Here is an 18,905-nt window from a genome sequence, read left to right as displayed (position 1 = left end):
ACATCAGGCTCTGTGCTGACATTGCAGAGCCGGCTTGGGGTTCTTTCTCCCTCTTTCTCTGCAGCGCCCCCCTACCCCCGCCACTGGCTCTCTCTCAAAATAAATAAACATAAACTTTAGAGAAGAAGAAGAAAGTTGTACAACAATCTACTGAAGCTTCACGTAGTACTGTGACCGGAAACAGCTCAGACGATCTGTGTGGAAACCGTGTTACGTGAGGGGCAGGAGGACGATGCCCGGGCTTCAACTTCCCCGTGCTGAATTACACGGTGTGGCATTCACGTGACTCTTCATCAACTACACAGTTACTAGAATTAACCTCAGAATCGTAAACTCATCAAAATTTCTCTGTAGCTGAGCAGAAACTCATAGTTTAAAGGGTCTTTCTTTTTTTCTGCCACAACAAAAAAAAAGCCTAGAAACTGAAATTCTCCACCAAAAAAAAGTTATTTTATTGGGTTCAACCTAAAATAGTTTCAATTTGATCTCTCTTTGTTAGAGAAAAGAAATCTCCAATTGTATTGATTTAATAATTTTAAAAAAAAGTACTGAATTTGCCATTTCCAATAGAGGAGAGCTTCATTCATGCTTTGGGCATCTACCATAGTAACCCAAAAGACCACCTGCAGTAAATATAAGTGTCACAGCACTGAAATGCCCAAAATCAATTTCCAAGCTTAAGTCACTATAACACACGCTCTTTAGTCTCCCGACTTTTGTATTGTTTGAAATCCACGAGAATACAGTTTTTGGCATGTGTGCCTGGTTGGAAACCAGTCTGTTCCTCTGAAAACACCACTCATAGGGTTAGGCCGAGCTGAGGGCACCTCCGAGTGTGAACCAGCAGGTGGGTCTCTCAGGGTCTCTGCAGCCATCTCCTTCCTTAATGGGGAAGTACAGGTGCCAGCAAGGGGACAGTCCAGGCACGGGACTCAGCTTATGACTTAATTTTCCACAGCTAAGAAAAAAAATCACCAAAATAAGTTAGTTTTAAGACAGCTGGGGTTTACAGGTCCACCTACATGACTATCAACCAAGAACCCCTTGCCTAAGAAGAATAGCAACTCTAGAACACCACAGAGGGAAACCACCTAACAGTTCCCAAAGTCAGAAATGACATACTACAGTTCATGGGGTTTGGGTCTGCGTTCATCCTGCCTCTCAGGGGCAGACCCTTCCCCAGCCCATGCTATTAGATTAACATGAGATTCAAACTTGATTTTTCTTTGTATTCAAGAGCACAGTCAAATGAGAAAACCTCAGCTAAGAAGCTTGTGCACCACCATCAAAATGTGTATTTCTTTACCTGCAGGGTTGTGTCCATGCCACTCCCCTAGTCTGTCTCTCTCTTGTTCTCTCTGTCGCGCACACACACTCACAGTGTGAAGAGCAAGGATTATTATATTTGGCAATTTGTAGAACTAAGGCAGATGCCACAGAGTACTAGTCACACTTACTCTTATATTAAATCCTAGAAGATCACTTATAACACCTGAGACAGCAGAAAGGATAACTACTCGTGTGATGTTGTAGATTAAGGGATTCATTGTCAGTCCATAGAGTCTAAATGGTGTGTCCAGCTCCTACAAAAAAAAAAACAAAACACGAAAGAATGGAGATGAAATTCATGGCCTACCGACGGCCACCCGTGATCTCCGGGCCGTTTTTAGGTCTCAGGGAAGGATTCACGTGTAAGGCCTTCCTTCCTGTTCAACAGCTGCGTCCAAAAGACGTATAATGGACTCTCACTACTTTTCCACTAAAGGTGGGTTCAAGCAGTATGTTGTGATTTTTTTTTTAATATAATTTGAAAAATGTGACAGACATCAGCAGTCCTCAGAACCTGGGTAACAAGATGGGAAATTTTTTCTTACGTCGCCAGTAACCCAAAACTATCAGGTTGGCACTGTGAGTGCACAGAGCCCGGCAATCATCTGTTCTCCAGTAAGTACGGCGTGGATTTACCTTAAGTGCTAGTAAAAGCGGATCACAGGATACTACTTACTTTCAATAACTTGGTGGACAGCTTTAATACATTATTTACTAGAGTAAGCTGTTCTTTCTTATTCGGCTTTTTTTCCATCTTAAGATATAAATTAATCTAAGAGGGAAAAAGAGAGGTTAAGGCAAATGTCACAGTAAAAGATATATATACTGCATTAAGTCTGGCAGAATATTACTTTGAAAAGTAATATTTTCAAATAAATGTTAAAATTCCTGCAGTTATTTCTACAGAACACATATGTCACATACCCTACTCTCCAGCCCCGTCACATCTGACAAAGAAAAACCGGTTAGTGAATTAAAAAAAAAAAAGCAATTTAAATATCAAAACAATTAAAAGTATAATATTAATTATAATATCACAATTAGGCTGTGAACTTCTTAAGCTGAAAATCTCTACTTCCTGATTTTGGTGACCCGCATGTAACTCTAACATCCTGATTAAATATTAACAGGGCATGAGCAGGCAGCTGCTTTAACTTGCTAATTCCTTATTTCTTCTCCTACAGGAAATACTCCCCACTATAATTCTCAGGCAAAGAAAGAAAATCTAATGATACGAAATGTATTGATGTAAAACTTATGGAAACCAGGAAATCAAAAACAAAACAAAAACAAAAACAAAAGCAAACAAAAAAAGAAACATTTCCCAGTCTTAGTATCTATTCCCATACTAAAGAGCAAGTATTTTCTCAACTTTGTATGGATGTTATGGCTGATACAGAGGAAATTCAAGAACTTATTAAAAACGTGCTTAAATGACAAGTACTATAAAGATCTCATACTTGATGTAGAATGTGAGATTAAAAGCATGCTCAGTTACCAACAATAAAAATACCTTTGTAATATACAAAATACTTTCAATCCATTAGATCTTAGTTCCTACAATCCTGGGAGCAGGTGGGGAAGATCATAACCCTCATTTTATAAGGAGGAAATAATTATATAGTAGCAAAGTCACCCGTAAGGGCATATAGCTAGAAAGTGCTAAGTCTAGACTCAACCCTGAATCTTTTGCACAAATCGTATAGCGCCATCTCTAGCCACAGAACGACATTGATGAGGACCAACCGTTACCTGTTCTGTAAGTAATATTGAAACATTGCTGTATTTCTTATTGGTTTCAGAGCCCAGTGAGGCCAGACGCAGTAAGAAAAGTAGTAAAGCTGTTTCCCAGATCAAAAACTCCCAATTATAAGCATCATTCAGGAAAGTTTTATGCCCATGGAGAACCTATACAAAGGACCAACAAAAAGTTAAGTTTTTCATTTGTCTCAAAATCTAGAATGACTCCTTTACTCTAACAACTTAAAATGACTTACAAGTTACCAATATTTTATACTCAAACCAGAAGAATTTTAATGCTCATTTAAGTCTTATCTATTTAACTAATCACTACTTATTTCTCTAGGTTTCCTAGATTCTTTTTCTTTGCATAAGAGACAGCAAAAGTCTGGAAGTAACAAAGGAGGAAAACATATAAGTAAAATAAGACAAACACATTTCCAGCCTTTTAACCCTCATGTGCCCACTCAGAATTATATGGTGACCATTTTCCAAAGTGTTAAATTTGCATTATGACAAGTAGGCCTTCCTGAAACATGTGGCCCATCCTACTGGTCTGACTTGAAAACCCCAAGGATCAATTCTTTACTCCATTTTAGGGTCCAAGTAACAACAGCCGCAGCAGCTACCATTTATCAAATACCTATTACGTGTCAAGTTTCCTGGTAAAAGTTTTTGGTCTTATTTTTGGGGTGTTGGTTTTTTTTTTAACTTTACTCAAGCCAGCCTGAGGTAAAATGGAACATATTGGAAAATATACAGAGGATCCTCATGGAAACAAAACACCGGCCTTTTGACACCAGAAGTCATGGCACAGCTCCCCTCCTGCCTCTTTTCCTCAAGGGCCATTTGGGCTCCCATCTCCACTCTCCTTAGTCACTTCTGTTGCTTTGCATGACCCTGGTTTACTGCTCCCTGCAGCTCTGGCTCGCTCCAGCTTTGGTTTCTCATACACCCTACTGGCCCCACTGACCCCTACGGACCCTCTCTTCTCCAAAGGCCACCATTGGTATCTCGGGTTTTCAGCCCTAATTTCTAAAAGAGGGAACACGTTTAGCTTAGTCGGGGTCAGGTGTTCATTCCTGCCAACTGGTTATAACGAGGGGAGGAAACTAACAACTGGTAGCATCCTAGGCACCCCCTTCAGCAGGGTGGTTTGTTGTGTGGCAATATATAACACACAGACCACAGCCAAATGGCTGTAAAACCAAACATGAAGAAAAGCTCTTACAACCAGCCAGAGAAGGGGTGCCTGGGTGGCTCTAGTTACCATCCGGCACTTGGTTGTGGCTCAGCTCATGATCTCATTATTCATGAGTTTGAGCCCCACGTTGGGCTCTGCACTGATGGTGCAGAAAAAAGAGAAAAAAACACCAGAGAAAAAGGATATTACCTTTAAAAGAGCAGCAAATAAAACTAACAGCTGACTTTTCAAGATAAAACATGGAAATCAGAAGATAAACAGAATCCTAAAGGTACTGAAAGTAAGTAGGAACCTAGAAGTGCCTACTCAGTGAAAACATCTTTTAAACAAGAAAGTGATAAAACACATTTTCAAACATACCAGAAGAGAATTCATAACCAAACAGATTCTTCAAACAGAAAGGAAAAAAATCACAGAGAAAAACATAGAAATGCAAGAACTAATGAAAAGGGTAAATATGTAGGTAAATATAAATGAATAACTGAATACAAAAAATAATAATTACATCTTTTGGGCTTAAAATATATGTAAAATTTGGGGTGCCAGGCTAGTTCAGTCAGCAAAACATGCAACTCTTGATTTCAGGGATGTGAATTTGAGCCCCATGTTGCACATGGAGCCTACTTAAAGAAATAAATCAAATAAGACAAAATATATATAAAATTTTAATTAAGGATACTAATAATGGATGAATGGATAATGAGATAAAGTGTTCTAAGGTCCTAGCATTATCAAGGAAGCAGAACTTAATAATTTATTAGACTATAATAAGCTAATGATGTATGTTGTAATCTCTGAGGTAACAGTACATATAACAAGTAGGGAAAGAACATATACCAAATTAACAGACAGGATTAAATGGAATTATTACAGAATACTTGATTAGTAATAGATGCTAAGAAAGGAGAGAAAAAGGAAAATTAACAGGTAGACTAAATAGGAACTAGATAGTATTTGTATTTGTGGTAATTACATTAAATGTAAATGAGTCAGACAATCTAAAACACTAAGACTGTGAAGCTGGATTAAGGAACAACCAAAAAAAGGATACGCTGATTACAAGAGGCATGACTCAAATATGAAGACAAAATAAATGAAAGGGTGCACAAAGATATAATATGCAAAAACTAATCAAAAGGTAGGTGGTATGGTTAAATTAATATCAAATAGAGTAGACTTTAAGTTAAGAAACATTAGAATCAGAGACATTTCATAAGGTCATGAAAGATAAGGAAACCCTGACACTTTTCCAGGTTAAAGAAGACTAAAGAGGGGCGCCTGGGTGGCTCAGTTGGTTAAGCATCTGCTCTTGATCTCAGCTCAGGTCTTGCTCTCAGGGTCATGAGTTGAGTCCTCTGTTGGGCTCCATGCTTTAGGGTGTGCAGCCTACTTAAAAAAAAAAAAAAGAAGAAAGACGACGAAGATGACTAAGGAGACATGACAACTGAATGCAACATGTGGTGCTGGGTTGAGAAAAAGAATAACTATAAAGGTCATGAAAGTCAGCTTCAAAATATATGAAGTGAAAATTAACAGAAATAAAAGGAAGAAAAAAGAAATCCACCATCACAGTAGACATGAACACACCTCTATCAATGATTGACAGACTAAGCAGACCAAAACCACGAATAAGGATATAGAAGATGCAAGCAATGCAACTAGTAAACTTGGACTAATTTACCTAGGGAGGACATTGCTCCCCAAGACAACAGAATACAAGTCCTTTCAAGGTGCTGATGGAGATATAATGAAACTGACCATATGCCAGATAATAAAGCAAGGCTCTACAAATTTCAAAGGAGTAAGGACACTCAGAACATGTTCTCTGAACATAGTAGAATTAAGTTAAAACTCAATAAGTGGAACACTACAAGGCTATAACTTCTTGTAATGAAGAAAACACAGAAGTCTCCACTGACCCACCCCCCAAAAAGGTACAGGGACCCATCAAAAGTATACAGGGAGGGGCTTCAAGGGTCTCCCACTGACCAAATCTGGGACAATTTAGACATCAGAACAAATAGGCTAATAGTTTGTAATCTATTGGGTAAAAATCAGAATATATGAGTCCATAATGAAAAGAAAAAAGAAATAAAGGAAAGGTCAACTGTAGGGTGACGACTAACAAATGTGGAAGGAAAGATGCTGTTAGAAAAAGCACTATTTTCTAACCCTCACGGTAGGATAGCTTTATTATCAGTCAAAACCTGCCAACTAAAATTAAATTAGAATCATCTTAGAGTCTTAAAAGATTCAGAATTACTTTATTCTCATTTCAAAAGTAAGTAAAATTAAGTATTCAAAATAGCACGATGGTGCCTTAAGCCTGAGAAATAAATTTGTCTGAAACCGATCGTGATCCTTACTAGAATTTCCATTTTTCACGATGATAGATATGAAAGGCTTACCTGGGCACAACAAATGAACGCAATGGAAAGTGTCAGTAAGAAGACGGAAGAGACAACAACATCAACTGAGCGCTGCGGGCCCCGCCTCTGCGGAATGAGACACACAGGTGAATTCACGTCTGAGATTGCACACGAGACAGCAGTGGCCCTCAACCCATTCACATTCTGAGTTTCACGAATCAGTTTGAAAATAAAGGTTTAGAAGAAGTTTCTGGCACAGGGTTTTACCCTATTTAGTACGTGCTTAACTTTAGGCACTGAAATTCATGCTGTTCCAAGTTAAGGGTGTGAGTTATTCACTGATGTATCTTCAGCTGGAATATTTTCCAAAAAGTCAGAAAAAGAGGCAGTTTTCAATTTATCGCTCTGCCCCAGGAATTTAGGTTTTCTTTTCCCTTCCCGAGCTCTCACTTCCTCACCAAGAACAGCTTAGCAGACAGATCACTTGCAGCTTGGTGTCCAGCACGTCTGTCAGCCACTGATAAGATCTGTCCAGTTCACAGGACTAATTACACTGGCCAATGAGTAAGCACTGCCAGAAACTTCAGTGAGTGTGTTTTCTGCATATTCCTGCACACATTCTATCATCAGATGAAACTCACCTTGAGAAAAGAGCGCAGTGATAACCAGATCTTAATGTTCTCCACCTTTTTAAGTCTGAAATGAGGTATTTCATATTTCCTAGCCTTCCTGGCAGAAGTAATATGGCTGAAGAGCTTTGCAAATAAAAATCTCTAGAGGAGGTTTAAAAAAAAATCACAAAGTAAAATATACATGTGTCTCTCTGAGTATATATTTATATAAGTATAAACAACATTCCCAACATATAAAAAATAAATGGATGAAATTCTAATCAGTGATCACTTAGACTAAGTTAGCAGCTCATTATCCTGTTGTTTCCAAAGCATATTCTATAGTAATATATGCCTTTGTAATATGGTACACTCTTGACATTTTCGAGAAATATTCTTTGGAGACCTTTGTGAATACCCAGCCTCACCAACACAATTGTTTATCAGAATTCTGGTTTAGTTCCAAATTAAATTTCCATTCAAAATCACATGTTTTGCATATTTCACCAGTATATCAAGTCTTCAATTCTTTCTTATCAAAATTCAATACATTTACTTCTCACTTGACCATTTTCCACTTTCACTTTGAGAATCACTACCTATGTTATGAGTAAGCAAGTGCAAACACTGAGGCACACGAGCTGTGCAGTCAGCTGGGCTCACTCTCTGCCTATCCCACTCACTCCCACCCGTGAGCCCAGTGAAACTTCAGATCACGGCATGTCATTTGTGAGTAGTCGATGGCACCAGTGTTCAACCCACAAACACCAAAAGTTCGCTCATCAGTCCCTCAGTCCACATTAACTTCTGCAGAGAGAACCAATCAACAGAACAAAAACAACTCCGTGGACTGTCACATATAAAAGCAGAGGCGAGAAACTCAATTTTCTACTGACCTGTTTATATGTTCTCTCCGCCACACACATCATGAAAAAAAAAATCCAAGTGAGACACAATCGTTCAAAAAAATTAATCATGGACAAAATAATAATAGGTGTAACAGGTGGTCCCCCACAAAACAGAGTCATGATCTCCTCAGCTGAAATAGACTTTAGCTGGTCAAAACTCTTCTCCCGGAAAAGTCGGTGTAAAAAAGGGAAAAATGCTAATCCAATGGTGACGACGTTTCCCAGCATCTGATAACCAACTCCTTGCTGATACGCATTAACCTGAGAATTAATTTAAAATGTCCCATTGTGATTACACAGTTCAATGGAGTTGTGAAGCAGTTTTTATCAAGTACTATTTAGATTATTAAAAATGAAGTCTGTTCCAAATCTAAAAGAAGGACAAATAAAAATGATGTATAGATTTATGACTCTTAGATTTTACTACAGAGTAGGTTAGATGATATAAGGAACATTGGGAAGAGTATCCCTGAGTAACCGATCATGTTCAAAAATTAAGAATACACATATATTTGTGTTTCAAAAGCAGGGTCAGCGTTTTGATCACTGAACAGATCCTATGAAGTAGCTGATCATTAAACACGGCTTTTGAAAAATTTGAAAACTTCTGAAGTCTTACCCTGCTCATGATGATGCCGCTTATTTCCAACACAGACATATCCATCTTTTTGCACTCGTTCCCTTCCCAGATTATTGCACTCACTCGATCAGAGGCAGGACTTGAGTTCTGAAGCCAGAATAAGTGGTTCTAAAAAGAAAAACACAAAACTATTTTCATCCACCTTTCTTTCTCTCCTCTGTTGGATTTTCTCCCTGTTGTCCAGCGCCCAGGCCACACTTGCCAGTGTCAGGCCTCATCATTCTCTTCTCTCCTTCGCAGAGCTCAATACCAATGACCGGCTCCATGACGCTGATCTCTGGTCCTTTTTTCTTCACTAAGCCATTTTATTACCTAGAGAGAGGCTAAATGTCTTCTGTAATAACAGGAAGTAGGATTCCATGATCTCCCTCTCTAAACGTATGGAAGTGAGGATAAGCTCGGTGCATTCATGGCATGTTAAGAAGAAAAGTATTTCTAGAGCAGTGTGATTATACCGGAGGTAGCAGGATGTTAGCTAGGAGAGCTGCTAATAGGCCTTACAAGTTGCATGAATAACTGAGGAGTTAAGCCTTTCTCTGGTCTAATCGGGACACAGAGAAGCATAGAAAGCTCAGGAGGAGAGGGGCGCCTGGTGGCTCTCAGGAGGAGAGGGGCGCCTGGTGGCTCAGTAGGTTAGGTGTCCGACTCTTGGTTTTGGTTATGGTCATGATCTCATGGTCTGTGGGTTCGAGCCCAGTGTTGGGCTCTGCGCTGATGGTACAGAGACTGCTCAGGATTCTCCTTCTCTCCCTCTCTCTCTCTCTACCCCTCCCCTGCTCATGCCTTCACTCTCAAAATAAATAAATAAACTTAAAAATAAAAAAGAAACAGAAGCAAATAATCCTAAGGGCGGGGAGGGGGGGGAAGCACTTAAAGGATTTTAAGGAGAATGGCATCATTCCAGATGCAGAGTGGAAAAGCAGACAAAGGTGGCAAGCCCACAGAAGCTGCTACAATGATCCAGATAGCAGCCGATGATGGTCCACCCCGAGCAGGGGAGACACAAGTAGAGAGACAGCTATTATTCAGTGGAGTCAAGAGGACATATTAGAAACATACTAGAGGGTGGAGTCAAGAACCACCTCAAGGATGGGGCACCCGGGTGGTTCAGTCGGTTAGGCATCCAACTCTTGGTTTCAGCTCAGGTCACGATCTCACGGCTCAGTGAGTTTGAGCCCCACATTGGGCTCTGTGCTGGTGGTGTGGAAGCTGCTTGGGATTCTCTCCCTCTCCCTCTCTCTCTGCTCCTCCCTCACTTATGCCGTCTCTGTCTCTCTCAAAAATAAATAAACTTAATTAAAAATTTTTTTAAAGAAGAAAGGAACTACTCCAAGGTTTCTGCCTTAGGTTGTCAGTGGTGGCATTCAAAAATATGGGGAATAAAAGAACAGGGTGGATAGGTTAATTGGGAAATGATGAATTCTTTTTGATATGGTTTTGTGTTACCTAATTATGCTTATATATGCCTTAAAATTGTACTGAAAATCCCAAAAGTGCAAAGGAAGTTAAGATCATCAGGCTGTCATACATAACTACTGGTCATCATATAATTTAGATGAATCATCAGACTAAATGTAAAGAATATTTAGATTAGATTCAAACTTTGACAGCCATTTTGGACAAAAAGAAGCTTAAAGCTTTAACCAGAAAATGTATGTTGCTCCTGGTTAGTTTTTTAAAATTGTACACATTTAATGAAGCAGGGTTTTTTTTTTTTTTTCATGAAAATGTGTAACCTAAATCACTGGTATCCCAGAATCAAGAAAATGCAATGATTAAATAAATGAATATCCACCATCCAGTATCTGTAAATCACTGTGAAAATATTTAGCCTAAAGAACAACAACAGAAAAAGGAAGAATCATGACCATTGTCACCAAACATCTGAAATGTTGATTCAAGAACCACTTTTTAACCATTCAATCTAACCGGCAGTGGAGAAAGCTTACTCGTGAAGATAACAATCACTCCGGTTCCAGAAGCACTTAAGCAGAGGCCACCGATCATCTGATGGGGACGCGAATAATAACGCTAACATTTACTGGGTGCTTACCCGTTGCCAGACATTGTGCTGAGCACTTGACATTATCTCATGAGATACATCACAACAGTGCCAAGGAGGAGTAACTGTTATTACCATGTGAGAACTCCTTCCTACATGGAAGGTTCCGATACCTTCTAAGGACTCTCCAATTCCAGGCTCTCTGATTTTATATCAATACAAAACCTAAAATTAAAAGCATCACTTGGCTTATATATTACTAGAGAAGCAAGCAATGTCATTTCTTAGTAATTCATACATAACACTGCGATGTCTCCAAAAATAGGAGGTTGATGTACCATTCAAACAATGCTTTGCTCACATAAAATGAACATTAAGGATCATTCTAAAGAAAATAATAAGAAAAAGTGTTATGAAGAACAATTCGAGTTAGGGCAATTCCAGAGGACTTGCCCCGGAGTTCTAATCCCAACACCTTCGCTTACAAATTACACTCGATTTCCTCATCTCTACCTTAGGGGTAACAATAGCATTGACCTTGTTCAATTATTGTGAAGCCAAATGAGAAATACAGTTCCTGGCACGGGTAGGTGCACGGTAAATACTGGCCACCATCACCTTTACGGACCTGCTGAAACACATCTTCTCTGGGGTCACGCTTGGTGCCTGAAGGGAGGGCGTCCACGCGGGCCCCCTCGCTGTCACCACTGTCACTGGTGACAGACGACCGGCACTCGGGGCCGTGCAGCAGGTCGTCCCACAGCACGTCCTCGGTCTCTGAGTCATGGCGGGTGCTTTCCGAGTCCCTTCTGGACATGTTCAGGCTTCGAGCGCCACCACTCATGCCAGACCGCGAGCCCTTTGAAGGAAAACAGAAAACCAAAACTATGCATTTTTTCATTCATTTTTAAAAACAATCACATGTCTGACATAAAATTAAAGCAAGTTATCTGTGGTGATGGCTGGCAAGCTCCCGTAAGTTGAGCTCCGCATATTGGTTTGTTCTTAAGGCTTTATGTTACTCTAATAATACATTTTAACATATAAATGTTGAACCCTATGTGACTCTCTAACAAGCAGGGCTTTAAAAGGCCTCCCTCTTGGGCGCCTGGGTGGCTCAGTAGGTTAAGCGTCCCACTTCGGCTCAGGTCATAATCTCACAGTTTGTGAGTTCAAGCTCACGTCAGGCTCTGTGCTGACAGCTCAGAGCCTGGAGCCTGCTTCAGATTCTGTGTCTCCCTCTCCCTCTACCCCTCCCCTACTCATGCTCTGTTTCTCTCTGTCTCAATAATAAATAAACATAAAAAAAATTTTTTAATTAAGTAACTAAAAACAATAAAATAAAAGGACTCCCTCTAAGAATTCATTGCCACATTATGAGACCGTTTGACTGAAGTGCCCTGGAAAGGTGTGTCCCCTACTCTAAATATGGTGAGTGTGACTACAGATCTGGTCATGTCCCGGGGTGCGGACAACCTTGGAAAGGACAGCCAGGTGGAGCAGAGGCTGCGCAGCGCAGTTCTCCTGCAGCACAGACATAAACATGAACGTTCCCCACGCCTCCAAACCAGCTACACCATCGGCCCCATTCTCCTCTGAATTATAGTATGTACAATGGGCAGCACGCCTATCCGCAGCATAGATCCGGTGAGATCTGCTGCTCCCGTCTCTCAGGGGTCCTTTCCCAAAACTGTGTCCGCATCGGCATCACTGCCACTCACAAAGCAATGATACTTAAGAATAAACTCTCATACCCTGAGTAGATAGGAGGGAGCCTTCTTGTCATCGGGGGACTGAGGAAGCTCTTGCCTGCTGAGCATCAGATCATCTCTGACACTTTTAAGAAAGTGAAACAGAACCCCTTCTCTTTCTGGGGGTGAGCAGTACATAAAAGAGGTGAGCAGCCCGAGAGGTAGACAGAGAGCCGAAGGCAGGGCAGGCCAGACAGATACAACCACTACTTCAGGACAACCAGTAAGAAAGCCAGGGGTAAAGCCATCAGGCTCAGGAAAACACCTGAACAAGGACCTCTCGGAAGGATACGTTACCTGACTGAAGGCTGCCGATTCAAACTCGGATTCAGCCAGACTGTCTGAATCCCGGGCAATGTGACACCACTTGGTGGTGGTTTTCTTTACCTGCCAAAAATCAAGCCAATAAACAACAGGAAAGCATGTCAAATGTCTTGTTAGCATGTGTGGTTTAGGAGTTAACGCCTATACTTTCACAAACTAAGAATTACCTGAGCGTTTAGGTGCCTAGAAAGTATTGTCTTTCTACTCTTAACTTCACAGCCGTTGTCACTTGAGGCCCCTTCCACACTCCTGCGCAACATCATCATCTGTGTCCGGGCTTCGCCATCCTCCTCACTTGACAGATCATCTGAAATCCCATTACCCAGATGCCTAAAAGCCTCCTACAAAGAGAACAGCAGTTTCTCCCCAGGGAACAGCCCAAAATATTCTAGTGAGCTGCACGTTAAAAACAAAAAAAAAAACAAACAACAACAGAAACAAATGGGTACAAACTAAGAAATGGCAAAGGTAAACCAAAACCGAACAAACCTGTATCTTACTCAGTGTCAGTCAAGAAAACTTGGGAACTCTCTTGGCACTAAGCAGCCTAACGGGTGAGACAGTATTGTGTTGAGAGGTTCCAAGCACAGGCGTGAGACTGAATCGGAGCCCTGCGACTTCCCGGCCATGTGACCTCAGGCAAGTAACTGAGTCTCTGGGGCTCCTTCTCCTCAGAGGAAAAGGGATGATAATAAAAGCACCCTCTCACAGAGTTGTTGAAACGATTAGATGACTTACTAGACGTAAAGCACCTAGAATAGCGCCTGGTTGCTGTGATGACTCAGATCAGCTATTTTTGTAATTAGTAAATGTCACGGTCAAACAAATGAGAAGATTTTTCAAGACTATAAGATGCAGTGTAGTTGTAGAGATAACACATCTCTGCTAAACCTAGAAAACAGGTTCCCAAACTGCTACCATGTAATCAGTGCGTCTCTGGAATATGCCACAGGGGCCTCTACACTCATCTGTTGATGAAACCCAGCAGCCTACTCCTAAGGTGGGATCAGTAGCTGATCAAATAACAAGGTCTAGTCCCAGAAATTAAAAGAATAAACTACAGTCTTCACGTGTTGCTCTTCTTTTCAGGTCCTGTGGTTTTACATTTCACTTATTTGTTAGGACAGATTACACAAACCTATTGGTATCTATTCGATATCGCTAGCAGGGTCTGAGAATAGGAACATTTTATGCAGCAAAGCAAAGATTTTGCTGTAAATACTCATCTAAATCTTACCCTGTGGGACTTCTCTCCATCTGAAAATTTTGTTTTCTCTTTTTTTTGCCACATTCGAATCTCTGGTTGACACTGTCTCTTCTTAATGATAGGATGCAGACAACTTGGGTCATTTTCAGTTTCAGTTCCTTTGTTACATATTAATTTTACTCTTTTAATCCTAATTTTAAAAAAGGAAAGCAAAGATTACTCGCATGAAGTACCTTTCATGAAATTACTTTCTTTTAAAGAATATAATACAGCAGACCTTGAACAACACAGGTTTGAACTGCGAGTTCCACTTATTCATGGACTTTTCAATAAACACAGTACAGTATTTAAATGTATTTTCTCCTCCTTATGATTTTCTTAACACTTTTTCATTACCTTACTTTATTGTAAGAATACAGTATATAATGCATATAACATACATATTATATGTTTATTAGCTACTTATGTTACTAGTAAGGCTGCCAGTCAACAGGCACCTTTAACCAAAGGTCAACTATATTTCTTGATTCTGGAAATCAAAAAAGTGCAGACATCCTATTTTTCAGGCTTTAGCTTGCCTAGGGTGGAGGAAGCCAGAAAAGGACTATCTCTAGTCCCCAAAGATTCATCACAATTAATTTTGAGAGTAAGCCTCCTCTTTCCAGTTTGGCAGGGAGGCAGGTTCAGTCTTCTCCATTCTCCCTCTCAACACAGTGCCAATGTCTCCCTCTCAGCACCTGTTTATGCCGCTTCCTAGAATGTCTTCCCTCACCTGTCCTTCAAAGCCCAGTGATTCCTGGCTCCTTCATGACCCCTCCTGACGACTTCACCCCTGAATGATTACTCTGCCTGCTCGCTTACAGTATTTTTGTACTGCTGTGACTGTATCATACTCTCCTCTTCCTATTCAGACAGCAAAATCACTCAGAACAGAACTGCCCAGTGCCCAGCACAACATTCAGCACAAAGAACCCAAACACTTCAGCTGAAGAATGTAACCTGTCTTTAGAAAAATACGGGAATATACAGGTATCCCCTGCTTTTCAAAAGTTCACATTGTGTCACTTAGCTTTTACGGAAGACTTACATTAACACCTGTCGTGTTAGCCAAAAGAAATCTGAGGAGGATTTTTGCTTTTACGAAAAAAGGTGTAAAGTGAAACTAGCACTCAGCATTTGTTTCACCGGAGCAGGGCGCCCGCCAGCTGCGCTCCAGCCGCGAGAGTGGCCCCTTAGCACTGCTTCCCTGGGAAGTACACGCAGCATCTCAGCATCAAGCCGCCAGAGCTTTGAACTGTGTCTGAGAGCATCTGTGCTTTGTCTCGATCCATTAGCAAGGTGTGTCTGAAGGCATCAGAAGAGGCTGAGAGAGGCTATTTTGTGGGGGTCTGAGAAGACTCAAAAGTTTTTCTGTGGAAATTAATGGTAATTGTTTCTTTACTTTATTCCATTTTGGCCCATGAAAGTGTACTTCATTTTCCAAAAAGGAACAGCAAGGGGGCACCTGGGTGGCTCAGGCAGTTAAGAGTCCGACTTAGGCTCAGGTCATGATCTCGTGGATCGTGAGTTCAAGCCCTGCGTCAGGCTCCACGCTGACAGCTCAGAGCCTGGAGCCTGCTTTGGATTCTGTCTCCCTCTCTCTGTCTCTCCCCTGCTCACACTCTGTGTCTGTCTGTCTCTCTCTCTCAAAAAACATAAAGAAAAAGGAACTGCAAAAGAACTTGGTTTTTGAGTCATAATCATTAATGTATGACAAAATAACTATTTCTTCAAGTCATACTAAGTGTTGTCATGACCTGCAAAATCATGAAGGAGATAGAATTTGTTTTGGATCCATTTCCCTTCCTGTCCAATAGCCCAGCAATACCAGCCTCACTGCATCCTGCAGTGTAGAAGCTGCAACCCTAAAAGGGTATCACCTTCTACACTGAAAAATACCTGATCGTTTTAAAGTTCTTTTTTCCTTCAAGATGTTGGCTGATATGGCTTAAAATATTTACCCTTTCCAAGTATTTATATTTCTATAATCTTATGGTCTAAAATACTGTTAAAAAATCAAACAGGAGGAAACATTCCTGGTAGAATACTGGACTTCTGGGTAACGTGACAGTGATGACACCTAGAGTAAGCAAATCCTTCTGGAACCACAGCACAATTACAACAGGCTCACTCTGCGTACTCCCAGTCAGATGACATACTACGTTAACACTAATATGAATACAGTATCAAGTAAAAATTCCAGTGTGGGCCTTCCCACCTGTTGCCAAAGAGAGTGTCCCAAAAACCACCAATATAGGGCATAGATTCCAAAGTTTCTACTCCTCTGACTTTATCAGAGAAGTTATTTCCATTTTCTCGGCTCCCATCGCCATTTACAGTTTTTCGTAATTTTCTACAAAAAAAAAATGTCAACAATTTCAGGTTATTCAAGAACTTTTATATTTCTGCCCTATATATCCCTACGGAAAATGATACCAATGAGTTACTACCTGAAATTAAGTATAGTGAACTTCGCGTAATGAGGAGAAACCATGCAAGAATATTTCTGACTTAAGGGCAAAACCAGGTTGCAAACCAAAGTCCTTTGCTATCATTTTGTTTAATATTTAACAAAATTGAACTGATATTCAAAAGTGTTACTAGACAAAAAAATTTTCACATGTATAACTAAGAGTCTTTTCAGGTACGTTCAACACCACTGGCACAAGGAGCAATGGATGTCAGAAATCTATCCATTGGACAAACGTACTCAGAGACCACAAAGTAACAGCTACTGACCACTTTGCATTGATACCCTAAGCAATTTAAATGTATATCCTATAATTCACCAAGACACATCACATGTGATTCCTTAGAAATCATTAATGGAACGGAATTTTCAAGGAATCCTTTCTTTGAAAAAAACCCATGTTTTGAAATTAACATTTAATGTTGAAATTCATTGCACCAAATGATAAAAAGAATCTTATTTGGTAACTGCTTGGGAAAACAAAAATCTACAGATGTTCTGAGAAAAGATAATAATATATCTTTTTTATTACATATTACATTTAAAAATGTAATATACTTACATTTACCTTAAAAACCTTTAACAGTTCCAAAACTCACACATGGCATATAACCAGTAAAAACATAAAGTGAATTCAATGTGTAGAAAAGTAAAATTAAACTCTACTAAAAGCTGAGAACACTTAGAAATCCATTCTTTATATACCACTGGGGAAACGTAAAAATTTTAGTAGCCCTAACCCAATGTATTAATATCCTTGTTTATATAGTGAATTTTCACCAAATTTTGATGGAGAATGAATTTTGAAAAATGTTTTCTCAAAATCACTACTTAAAGTAAAATTTAAGAGTACAATGCAATATCAGATTTTTCCTTTTAAACAACTGTACTGAATGACAAAATCCCACCTGGGAGTAACAGGTCATGACAAGGTTTCTTAGCACCAAAAGAATGAAAAGCATTCTTTTTTTTTTTTTAAGCCAAAAAATAATTTAAAAGAATTGTAAACCAGGAAGATTTTTTTATTAATTTCGTCAAAAATTCTGTAAGCTTGTACGATGCCTCTCTCAGAAAACACAACTACAAGTGTAATTTCTTATCTTACCTCCTTCTCCGATTTCCATTGTTTCCCGATGGCCTTGTTATCTGAGTAGACACAATCTGACAGTGGACAGTTCCCACAAGTAACATAAGGCACAAGGGTCCAAGTACTTCGCTTACGTTCACAATAGGCATCATAGAATACAGCACGAGTGCTGTAACTGAAAAGAAGAGGTTTCAAAATGTGAAACATCAGGGTTCATTCTTTATGCCTAATCTTAACAACTATACAAACTACTGCTACAAAAATCAATCAATTTAATTTTTTATTTTTTTGTAAATTTACATCCAAGTTAGTTAACAGAGTGTAATGATTTCAGGAATAGAATTCAGCGACTCATCTCTTACATATAAACATCCAGTGCTCATCCCAACAAGTGTCCTCCTTAGGCCTCTTGCCCATTTAGTTCATCCCTCCACCCAACCCCCCACCGGCAACCCTATTTGTTCTATTTGAGCCTCTTATGATTTGTCTCCCTCCCTGTTTTTATATTATTTTTGCTTCCTTTCCTTTATGTGCATCATGTGTATCTTAAATTCCACATATTAGTGAAGTCATATGATACTTGTCTTTATTTCACTTAGCGTAATATACTCTTGTTCCATCCATGTTACTGCAAATGGCAAGATTTCATTCTTTTTGATTGCTGAGTGATATTCTATTGTATATATACCACATCTTTACCCATTCATCAGTCAATGGACAGGTGGGCTCTTTCCATACTTTAGTTATTGTCGATAGCACTGCTATAAACATTGGAGTGCATGTGTCCCTTTGAATAAGCACTCCTGTATTCCTTGGATAAATACCTAGTAGTGCAATTGCTGGGTCATAGGACAGTTCTATTTTTAATTTTTTGAGGAACCTCCATACTATTTTCCAGAGTGGCTGTACCAGTTTGCATCCCCACCAGCAGTGCAAAAGGGTTTCTCTTTCTCTGCATCCTTGCCAACATCTATTGTTACCTTAGTTGTTAATTTTCGCCACTCTGACTGGTGTGAGGTGGTATCTCAGTGTGGTTTTGATTTGTAATTCCCCGATGATGATTGACGTTGGGCGTCTTTTCATGTGTCTGTTGGCCATCTGGATGTCTTCTTTGGAAAAGTGTCTATTCATGTCTTCATTTCTTCACTGGATTATTTGTTTTTTGGGGTGTTGAGTTTGAAGTTCTTTATAGATTTTGGGATACTAACCCTTTATCTGGTATTT

At 39.8% G+C, this 18,905-nt stretch overlaps 1 protein-coding gene across 7 annotated transcripts in view; it reads right to left on the bottom strand.

Moving 5' to 3' along the window:
* Window positions 1-428: 428 nt before the first annotated feature.
* Window positions 429-18,905, bottom strand: part of PHTF1 (putative homeodomain transcription factor 1) — a 51,437-nt gene continuing 32,960 nt past the window's right edge. For 6 of the 7 annotated variants that reach the window (XM_029946200.1, XM_029946196.1, XM_029946197.1 and 3 more), the window contains 14 exons: window positions 17,700-17,856; window positions 16,343-16,477; window positions 14,116-14,275; window positions 13,046-13,219; window positions 12,852-12,941; window positions 11,432-11,662; window positions 8,781-8,909; window positions 8,150-8,422; window positions 7,284-7,415; window positions 6,682-6,768; window positions 3,082-3,237; window positions 2,006-2,101; window positions 1,458-1,583; window positions 429-958 (listed from right to left, as the gene is read on the bottom strand). In XM_029946200.1, the coding sequence (XP_029802060.1) occupies window positions 938-958; window positions 1,458-1,583; window positions 2,006-2,101; window positions 3,082-3,237; window positions 6,682-6,768; window positions 7,284-7,415; window positions 8,150-8,422; window positions 8,781-8,909; window positions 11,432-11,662; window positions 12,852-12,941; window positions 13,046-13,219; window positions 14,116-14,275; window positions 16,343-16,477; window positions 17,700-17,856 (1,967 nt within the window). In that variant the 3' untranslated portion in view covers window positions 429-937. The remainder of the gene's footprint in view (window positions 959-1,457; window positions 1,584-2,005; window positions 2,102-3,081; window positions 3,238-6,681; window positions 6,769-7,283; window positions 7,416-8,149; window positions 8,423-8,780; window positions 8,910-11,431; window positions 11,663-12,851; window positions 12,942-13,045; window positions 13,220-14,115; window positions 14,276-16,342; window positions 16,478-17,699; window positions 17,857-18,905) is intronic. The other variant, XM_029946198.1, reaches the window with a different exon arrangement.

Source organism: Suricata suricatta, chromosome 8, assembly GCF_006229205.1.
Source record: "Suricata suricatta isolate VVHF042 chromosome 8, meerkat_22Aug2017_6uvM2_HiC, whole genome shotgun sequence".
NCBI classification, from domain to species: Eukaryota; Metazoa; Chordata; class Mammalia; order Carnivora; family Herpestidae; genus Suricata; species Suricata suricatta.
Note: the sequence above shows the minus strand (reverse complement) of the source record. Positions and strands in the feature narration are given on the sequence as shown.